At 36.7% G+C, this 11113-nt stretch overlaps 1 protein-coding gene across 1 annotated transcript; it reads right to left on the bottom strand.

The window, feature by feature from the left end:
* Positions 1–1189: 1189 nt before the first annotated feature.
* On the bottom strand, positions 1190–9646 carry mnx2b (motor neuron and pancreas homeobox 2b). Its single transcript, XM_052127537.1, has 3 exons — positions 9202–9646; positions 3529–3689; positions 1190–1564 (listed from the first exon to the last, which is right to left on the bottom strand). Exons 1-3 carry the CDS (start codon positions 9644–9646, stop codon positions 1190–1192), a joined length of 981 nt encoding a protein of 326 aa, XP_051983497.1.
* Between the last annotated feature and the right edge of the window lie 1467 nt (positions 9647–11113).

Here is an 11113-nt window from a genome sequence, read left to right as displayed (position 1 = left end):
CTCCTTAAAAAAAACTTTTACTCTAAAACAAACAAGTATACATGAGTAAATCTACGTATAAAATCATGAGCACTCACAATAAAAAGATTCTAGTCACATCAGTAACCTTATAAAAGCTGTTTTATTCCACATGGAGAAGGTCCCCTCATGGGGGCAGCCATGTTAGAATCACATGACCAGCTGAAAACTACTCGCTTATTCTCAGTAACCTTCATGTTATTCAACAATTTTACTCATGGATTAAATGTATCATGGCTGACTGTGAAAAGTGAGTTTTACAATGGCATTGGTAAACGTAAACCCGGCTCCATGCCACTAGGTGTCAGCCAAAGTCCAAGACGACATAAACACAAAAATTACTGAATGCACCTTTAACAGGGGTTAACTTCAGAAATATTTAAAACTACCATCCGATACTTAGCTCTGTAAAAAGCATACGACTTTTAGTAACTCAGTCCAATGTTAGTTGTATGTAAGGCAGAAGTTTCATACTGAAAAAATTGAGCACAAAAGTCACACAGTGTGAGAGAATATTTACAACTTTCCTGAAAGTCAAATACTATTTACAATGAACAAACAAACAAAATAAATAAACACATAAATCTTGCTGAAGACATAAGTCACAGATTGTATTGAAATGTTGGTTATCTGTTTGTCTAAACACAAAAACAAGAAGATCCCTCGATAACAGTTTACAATAAGGTTTTAATTGGTTAACATTAGTTAACATGAACTAACAATCAAAAATATTTTTAAAGCATTTAATTTTCTTGGTTAAGGTTAATTTCAACATGTAATACATTTAAAAAAAATCAAAAGTTGTATGTTGACATTAGTAATTGCACTATGAACTAATATGAACTAACAAACAATTGTCTTTTTAATTACTAATCCTATAAAAAAAATATTGTTCATTGTTAGTTCATGATACCTAATGTATTAACTAATGTTAACAAATGGAACCTTATTGTAAAGTGTAACCGATCCCTCTACTTACCAACACAAATAGCTGATTACAATTACATTTTGGGTGGTTTGTGTCTCTAAGTGTCTAACTCGTTTGCCTTTTTTATGGTCTCAATTATCTTACCATAGCACAGTAACGCTGCTAAGAGTTCAAGCAGTCTGTTTCCAGCAACTCCGTTTCCCTTTTAAAGCACTATAATCTCTGTGCTTGATCTTTGTCTTCTCATAACCCTGCCCCAATCTTTCTATCACCCCCTCCGACCTCCTCCATATCATCTTCAGAGTATGGGCTGTCAGGTTGGTATCCTAATTCGGACGTGTGATGTAGAAAGTCTGTGGAACGTTGTTTGTTACGGTTGTCGCTTATGAAATTGTGTTGCCCTCTGTCTTCCTCCTCATCTTCCTCATCCTCCTCATCAACATCCTCCTCTTCGTCTTGTTCCTCCTGAATGGTAGCCCTGCGGCCATCCCTTCCAGGCCTCTCATTGGTGGACTTGGTTCCTCCACGTAGGCGCTCTGCCTCTACTTGTGCAGCCTGTTCTTTTGCTTTACGACTGCGTTTCCATTTCATTCGACGGTTCTGGAACCAGATCTTCACCTGTTATTTTTCCAAACACAAACCCACATAGAGTTTTAGGGAACACATCCTCCATTTTTCACAAGTCTTTAAACATCAGAATTTAGTCCAAACACAATGGGATCCATTTTAAAACATTTACTGTGGTATTAACATGAATTTGGATATGGTACCATGGAAATACCATTGTTTTTGGACAGTACCATGATGGTAATATCATATTGTTCTTTGAAGTACTTTACATTACAATTAAAATACCATAGTTCATTGATATGGTACTGTATATATTGAAGTATCTTTGTATTGCCATGCTTTCAATGTATTTTGTTTGTCCATTGTCAACAACATTGGGAATTTAGTACCATATAAATACCATGGATCCTAATTAGGCTGATGAAGCCTGAGAGGAAAGGCCGACCGGAGACGGAAGTGCAACAGAGAGCGAGAGTTACAGACAGCTGTCTGACACCTGTGTGTGTGTTTGTCTTTTTGGTTATTAAACTATTATTTATATTATCAAGCTGGTTCTTGCCTCCTCTTTTCCCTTTTACCTTGTTACAATGGTATACACTCACCGACCACTTTATCAGAAACACCAGTACATCTACTTATTCATGCGATTATTTAATCAGCCAATAGTGTGGCATTAGTGCAATGCATAAAATCATGCAGATATGGGTCAGGAGTTTCAGTTGATGTTCACATCAACCATCAGAATGGGGAAAAAATGTGATCTCAGAGATTTAGACCGTGGCATGATTGTTGGTGCCAGACGGGCTGGTCCTAAAAACAAAAACATCCATTGAGTGGCAGTTCTGCAGACGGAAATGCCTTGTTAATGAGAAAGTTCAACGGAGAATGGCCAGACTGGTTCGAGCTGACAGAAAGCCTACAATAACTCAGATAACCACTCTGTACAATTGTAGTGAGAAGAATAGCATCTCAGAATGCACAACATGTAAAACCTTGAGACGGATGGGCTACAACAGTAGAAGACCACGTCGGGCACTTTATTAGGACCATAGTGTTCATTGAGTGTATATCAATGTATATTGGGGAAATAAACGTTGGGAATCCAGAACCATATGGAATATACAGTAAACATGGTACTGTAACAAATATACAGCATCTCAAACATTGTTGCCAACTTAGCGACTTTGTCACTATTTTTAGCGACTTTTCAGACCCCTTTAGCGACATTTTTTCAAAAAAGCGACTAGCGACAAATCTAGCGACTTTTTGGACAAACCTTAGCAACTTTCCAAATTCCAAATATCGCCAATACTGCAAGCGTGAGGTCTTCCTTCCCCGCTGCGTCTGCTCTGTTCAGTGAGCGGCTGAGAGGAGCAGCATATTCCGTTGACTGCACGCCAGCGGACATAGACATGAATGAGCTGCGCATGTGCACGCTGTGTTAGCAGGAACCAATCAGTGATCACATAGCAGCTGCCTTCTCCTTTGTTTTAATTCAAAACATTTAATTTGACCGTTTTTTCTTGGCATGCGCTTATATTCACTACTAATCAGAGTTTTAGTTCATTCCGGTTCGGTTTCTGAACTCTCCAACTTCAGATCGTATATTTACAGACTCTATACATTTTACTTATCCAAACACAACAATAAACCTTCTTCAAACTCATAAACATGTAACGTTAGCTAAGTTCCGTTCCGTTCCGTTGTCTAACAGAAAATATGTAATTGAGAACCGTTTTACTGGACATTCGGCTATATACTTATATAAAAACAGTATGAGCACGGTTTAGGGGAGATAACCGTTATTATAAACTGAAGTAGGCTACAGTACCGACAAATTAGGCAGAATGCAAATACGACGCGATGACGTCATTAATATGCTAATGACGCATGACGTCATCTGGCGACATTTAGCTACTTTTCGAGCAGGCTTTAGCTACTTTCCATTGAAAATAGTTGGCAACACTGATCTCAAACCTCTTACACATAAACTGATATTCACACTTCTTCACCTGTGTCTCAGTCAGCATTAGTGAAGTGGCCACTTCAAAGCGTTTGGGACGGGAGAGATACTTGTTAAGTTTAAACTGGTTTTCCAGCTCCAGTAGTTGTTGACTGGTAAAAGCCGTCCGCGGCCTACGACATTTGCCCATCAAACCGGACTGGGGCCCAGCTGTAAGACAAACAGAGACAATTAGAACACGAATCAGTCTTAAAATACTGTATATTACGAACATATTACATACAAAAGACCACTTTATGTAGACTGTTATTTCATGCTCATCGTTGTAGTAATAATCAATATAACTAGATATTTTACATTGTCACCATGATGCTAGGGTGATGCTTGTGGTCGGTTGCCACAGCATTGCTATGCAGTTGCTTAGATGTTCTTAATTGTTTTTGGAACGTTGTTATGCAGTTGCTAGTGTCTTCTTGGTAGTGTTTGGAACGCTGCTACAGTATATGGTTTCTGGGTATTCTGGTTGTTTTTTAGGCATCAGAAGTTTCAGTGAGGCAAAATCAAGGAGAGCAATGCGATTTCAAAGTGAATTTAGCATGATGGATTTCGCATGGAAGTTCAAGTATGGTGAACTTCCACAGGTGAATGTGCTAAGTTGACCTTGTCGCTTGGATTGGCAGTGACGTAGGCATCATTTACGGGTGATATGGGTGGATATATCCCTACCACTTTTTACCTTTGCCAACTTTGTCCCCACCACTTTTTTAAACATCTCCTGTTCTTGAGCAGGAGTTTCCATTTTGTTTTGTGCGGGTTATAATAAGAGGCAATCCAGTATCCATCTTGCACCACACTTCGTGCACATTTCCAGTTAACCCCCCACCCCTCCACCCAAACTGGTGTACAGTGTGTGCAGTGACTCTGTGTGGGTGGTGCTTCATACACAACTACACTGAATATTCACAATGAACAAGGATATAATTTTAGTGGCAGGTGTTTTTTTACTTCATTCACACATAACATAAACTGCAGCATTAAAAAGAGGCTGCTTGGCAAATCGTTTTTTGCTGGTTTCACACATACTCAACATCCACCTATGCAAGGGTAAATATGACGCACCTTTAAACACGGTCATGGCTGTTATGCTTTTGTTAGGGTGCTATGAGGTTGCAAGGGTGTTCTGGGTGTTTTTTAGAAAGTTGCTTTTTGGTTTCTTGGGTGTACTGGGTGGTTTTTACAATTCTGATATGCAGTGCAGGTCCTAGCCTTTTTTGGACCCTAAGCAAAAATTTGTGTGGGGGCCCCCGTCAGTATATTTGTAAATCTACTTAGGCCCTGTCCCACATGGCACACTAGATGTGGAGTTGGGGTCTCTTCATTTGCACGTTCCCATGATGTCCACGAGAACATAGGGTGTCCTATTTGACAAGTGTTCCAAGGGGTGCCTGCAAGTGCCCCCTTTGCACCCTCAATGCGCCCTTCCGGTGAGCCCCTATCAATGCGAGCTCCACAGCAGAGCTCCACTATTACCCAACAGTCCAATCTGCTGATCCTCTCGACCAATCACTACAGACTGGAGTTTCTGGGCCAAAGGAAAAATCATGGCGGATGAAGCGATATCAATTGTGGATTAATTATTGACTTCAATAATTGTTTTTTTTTCCTGATTGTCAATAATGGATCACTTGCTTATCTTGTGTATAAAGTAACACTTTTAATCTGATAAGTATAACTGGTTCAAAACTTACACAGTTTTCCATAGACGGAATTACTCCTAATATTTTTTCTTGAAGTTTTAAGTTCTTAGAAGTAAGTAGTCTAACACTAAATCTTTGTTATTTTTGTTTCAAAGAGGATTTTAGTATTATTGTGAGTCTCTAAAATATTAAGCCATGAGCAAATATTGTACAGTACATAGCTGTAGCTTGTTAGATTGCTTATATTTATTGATTTAGCAACGTTCTGAATGCAGGCGATATACACTGATCAGCCACAACATTAAAACCACCTGCCTAATATTGTGTAGGTCCCCCTCGTGCCATCACGAGCACTAACTCGCATCTCAGAATAGCATTCTATTCTATTCTTCTCACCACAATTGTACAGAGCGGTTATCGGAGATACCATAGACTTTGTCAGTTCAAACCAGTCTGGCCATTCTCTGTTGACCTCTCTCATCAACAAAGAGTTTCCATTCGCAGAACTGCTGCTCAGTGAAATCCCAGGAGATCAGCAGTTACAGAAATACTCAAACCAGCCCATCTGGCACCAACAATCATGCCAAGGTCCAAATCACAGAGATTTCTTTCTCCATTCTGATGGTTGATGTGAACATTAACCGAAGCTCCTGACCCATATCTGAATGATTTTATGCACTGCATTGCTGCCTCAAGGTTGGATGATTAAATAATCGAATGGATGTTTGTTGGTGCCAGATAGGCTGGTTTGAGTATTTTTGTAACTGCTGATCTATTGTGTATATGCTGATGTATTATTTACTCAGAATGGTGCTAAAAACAAAACACATCCAGTGAGCGGCAGTTCTGTGGATGGAAATGTCTTGTTTATGAGAGAGGTCAACAGAGAATGGCCAAACTGGATCAAACTGACAAAGTCTACGGTAACTCAGATAACTGCTCTGTACTATTGTGGTGAGAAGAATATCATCTCAAAATGCTATTCTGAGATACGGCTTAGCGCTGTTTTGGTAGCACGAGTGGGACCTACACAATATTAGGCAGGTGGTTTTAATGTTGTGGCTGATCGGTGTATATACCTGCAGAAGTGTGGCTGTGTGTAAATATAATGATTTTTGCAATCTATGGCTGTGTGTGAGGCGTATGTTCTCTTTTCTATACAATTGTTTATACTTAGTTTATATGAAGAACATACTGGATAAAAAAGCGACATCTGATTGAAGTCTTGAAGTCTGTCCCAAATGCACACTTTTATCACTCATGCACCCTCATGGACTTGCTGACTAGCACCCCACCGGTCTGCACTCACTTAAGTCACCAAAGTCTGGACTCGGAGGAGGACCGCAAGGGTTTAGTGTGCCATTTGGGACAGGGCCTTATAATGTATTTGACATTGACAGTGTAGGGGCCCCCTGGCGGATCGGATGCCTTAAGCAACTTGCTTAGTTTGCCTATAGCACTTCTGGTATGCGGTTTCAAGAGTGTTCTGTGTGTTTTAGGATTAGGGGTTTGGTCAAGCCAAGGCGAGCACCACTAATAAACAATTATTCTGCTGCAGTTTAACATAACTTCATAATGATCTAATATAAACTTTAAACTAAGGGCATGGACATTTATTATTAAAAGCCAGCACTAACGTCATTGGTTAAACTGTAAATCTAATCCAAATTAATAACGGGCCTCTTGAGCCTGTATATAAAAATTAAGCACCAGCCAAAAGGGACTCAAGCCACTGTAATCCACGTCTACATTATTTTTTATGAGATTTTTGTCTCTGTTATATAATGTCAAGGACTTGCAGGGTCAGGCACACCCACACACAAAGAAACACACAAAAGAGAGCCTGAATTTGTAGCTATCATTTAACATAATAGCTTTACTGCAGCTTATTGTTGAACACAGTGGAGGCAGTGCTGGTCGGCCATAAAACGCAAGAGCAAGCCATTAACTTAATGAAAATTCAATGAATGCTTTTGGAATTTTATTGATGAACTACATTATGTTTAAGGTGTTTGTTTATAGTATCTCTCTCACACAAAGACAGCTTCCATCGGGCTGACATTTAAAGCTTAATAAAGAAGCCAAAAATAAAATTATATTATAACAGTTTGGTGTAAATCCAGATACCACAATACTGACAAATGTTCAGGGAGGGTGTCAAATCTGACTTTATTTGTTGAATTGTCGTTTACATTAACTATCCAAGAATAATATCATCTTTCAATCATGTCTATGCAATGTTGTAATGTATGCTGGCACAAATATACAATCTATTGATTTGAAACTTTTGATAATATTAACCAGGTTATAGTTGCAGTTATTAACAATGTTCACGTATTGCAGGTAATTGCATTGTTATGCAAATTATTGTCTTTTGAAATTACTGAATTTCTGCTATGATTGACTTAAACTTTAATCTTTAAGGCGTCTAGATAATAATATATAATTCATAAAACCTTTAACTAATTTCCCCACATGACAAACAAGATTTCAGTTTATTTATCCATCAAACTGTAGTTATAACTTTATTATTGCTTGGTGACAAATTAACCACACATCTTTCAAGATTAGCACCTCTCCATATCTCCTTCTGTTTGCTTTTCATCCCCTTTGATTATGTTGAAAAAGATTTAATGAGCCTTTACAATATTTGCATACAATATGACAATGACATTTGGTTTAATTCAAGAGAAACTATAATAAAATGTGTGTACAAATACATGAGTAATTGGGCACAGTTAAATTCAATAAAACATCAAAGGATCGCATTCTCTTTTATTTGACTTACATCAGACGATGCTATCTTGATTTTAAACTGTAGAAAAACTGTAGTTTAAATGTGAATTCTGAGTTATAGTTTAAACAAACTATTATGAAATAGAGAATTATAAGCACTCTTAAAACCTGTGTCCATTGGGAAACAAAAAGGGTTTTACAGCCTTAAATAACAATATGCATACTATGCATACACATATGTGTGTGTGTGTATATATATATATATATATATATATATATATATATATATATATATATATATATATATATATATATATATATATGCTATTCTGAGATGCAGGTTGGCGCTGTTTTTGCAGCACTAGGGGACCTACACAATATTAGGCAGGTGGTAGTATATATGTATGTATGTATGGCTGTATGTGTATGCATATAACCTAACCTAACCTAACCCATTTAATTTCAGTTTAATGAATAAAAAGGTTAACATTATTAAATTATATAATGCTTAACAAATCATTAAACTTTGATTCACATCATTTCATATCTGAATGTACATACTGATCTGTAAGCATTATATGTATATTAATGACTTAAAAACCCCACTCAAACATGTAATCTACATTTATTACGAGTCACACACACACACACACACACACACACACACGCACACACACACACACACACACACACACATATATATATGTCTATATATTTATATTTGGATGTACATTTGTTAGTGACTAATAAATAAGAATAAAAAAGATCATTCAATTATATAATGCTTACAACATTTGGTTTAATTCTAGAGTACTATAAAAAATATATAAAAATTTATTATTAATTGTTAAATTATATAATGCTTAATAGATAAATGGTTAATGTACTTTCAAATATTTAAATGTCATGAAAATGTTATACTTATTGGACCTATTTTCATAAATATATATATAGATGTACATTTATTAGTTACTAATAAATTACAATAAAAATAGCATTCAATTAAAATTTTAGAAAGATGTTATTAATTATGAATTTAAATAATGCTTAACAGATAGTTAATGTACATTTAAATATTTCAATGTTATGAAACTTTTATTCTTATTGGACCTAGGTAGGAATATATATATATATTGGTGACTTAAATAAATACGAATAACAAATATAATTAAATTATAATGCTTACAACATCATTAAACTTGAAATTGAATTGATATATATTCAAATCTTAATGTCCTGATCTGTTAAGAATTAAGTGTTACCCCATATCTGAATGAAACCTTACTTACAGGTGTAATCGGGCAGTCGTGGCACCATGAGCCCCGCTCGTATCCAGTGCTCCAGGGGTAACGATCCGGCCATCGCCGCCGCCTTCAGCTGCTCCTGGTACGGCTGCGTCAGCTGCGGAAAACCGGAGAACGCCAGTGCAGGGTGTTGGCCTCCTAAAGCTGCAATGGGGTACATAGGAGCCGTATACATGCCCGGAATTGACCCATGCGAGAGAGACGTGAGTCCCGGGTGCGGGAGATTGAGCAGCCCATGTTTAGGAATGATTCCGGTTTGGAGGTGAATGGCACCTGGGGTCCCGCGGGGGGACGGGGTGTCTGCGCGCCTGCATGACACCGGACTACCCGTCAGGCTGTCGCTGCTCAGTCTAGGTGACAGTTCGCGGGTCCCTTTGTATGTTTCTTCGGCCAGGAGGGCGTCGATCCTGAAGTTCTTTGATTTCTCCATTGCACCACAAATAAGTTGCTTGAAGCTGCAAGAAAAGCGCTTGGAGAGGTGCGTTTTGCGCACAGACTTTAAATACGTTATAAACTTGGTTACTGATTCTGTCTAAGTTTTTGTCTCTGAAGAGATTTAAAATATGTACAGTTCAGCCGAATTGATAACTACCCATTTGGATCATTTCCAATTAGACACAAAAGTCAGTTGTAGAAACGAAACTGTGACCATAACCTATAAACTTTCCTTGCGCATCAGAGTTTCCAAAAACATAAACGCACAAAAAGAAATCCTGAATCTGGAGCTGTGAGTTTGAACGCTTAATTTGACTATAGTACACCTCTCTCTTCATTGAAACTGCTGTCTGCGCCTTCACACCACAACTATAACGCCTAAGCGAGCGCTGATTGGCTGCAGAGGATGTCCGGCGGGAGAAGATCACTTGTCAGTTTTGTAATTAACTAATCATACTGTAGGATAGACAGACACTCAGCGCGTCCTTGGGCTGAGGTTTGTTCCTCTACCAACATCAGAGCACATTTGCTTACAAAAGATTACAGTTCTTTAGACAGCATCCAAGCGTCTGAAACCAGGGGTCTTCTCATCCTCTTTGTGGGTCCTCCGTATTTTAATTATTTGCATCAAATGCATTCTAGACGTTTTTCTAAGCCAATAATAGAAACAATCATTACAATGATCTTTCAAAATAAATAAATAGCCACAGCAGCATACACATAAAAAGAAGATTTTTTTTAATCTATGCTTTTAAATATCATAAGACGTATCCTCAAATGGAATTGTGTAATCTTTAACTAAATTAAAACATTATATATTTGAATTGTATTATTTTAATTTATTTTAAGAGCACACAATTCAATTAGATGGGCATTTGTTATGAAATTGATATCTTAAAAATAGGTTAAAATGTTTTTAGAGAGCACGACAACAACATATATATGTGTAAAAATAAAACATTTAACAAAACAATTATAATTATTGTATCAATATATTAATAATAATAATAATAATTGCACTCGTGATTAAAATTCTATTAATAATTTAAAAAAATATTATTGTTGTTTTCATTTTAACGATGGCAATTATTCTATACATAGCAATAATAATAATAATAATAATAATGTAATATATCTTAGTTCTTCAACCTGTATCCTATAATAATTCGTGATTAAAATTTGTATTTTGTATTATTCTGTAATATTAAGACAATTAAATATAACGACCCTAGGTTATCCGTAATTATAACATCCCACATTGTAATTATGAATTACTGTTAACATGTATATGTTGAATCCTATATCATGTGTTTGCATTATATTGTTATGATGTAATAAACACCAATTGTTTACAATAATAATAATAATAATCAAATAATTAAGCTTACTTTTATCTTTGTCTTATGAGATCTCATTAGCTTAAAATGCAATTTAATCAGTTTCATGTCTTAAATAATTTATT

Source organism: Xyrauchen texanus, chromosome 5 (assembly GCF_025860055.1).
Source record: "Xyrauchen texanus isolate HMW12.3.18 chromosome 5, RBS_HiC_50CHRs, whole genome shotgun sequence".
NCBI lineage: Eukaryota > Metazoa > Chordata > Actinopteri > Cypriniformes > Catostomidae > Xyrauchen > Xyrauchen texanus.
The sequence above is the reverse complement of the archived record's forward strand: the minus strand, read 5'-3'. Positions and strand labels throughout refer to the sequence as shown.

Excerpts from the sequence above, each read along its gene's own strand:
- mnx2b (XM_052127537.1), bottom strand. The coding sequence starts at position 9,646 with ATGGAGAAATCAAAGAACTTCAGGATCGACGCCCTCCTGGCCGAAGAA. Across the intron at positions 3,690-9,201 it reads ACGACTGCCCGATTACACCT|CTGGGCCCCAGTCCGGTTTG; the intron begins GTAAGTAAGGTT and ends TTTGTCTTACAG. Across the intron at positions 1,565-3,528 it reads TAATGCTGACTGAGACACAG|GTGAAGATCTGGTTCCAGAA; the intron begins GTGAAGAAGTGT and ends GAAAAATAACAG.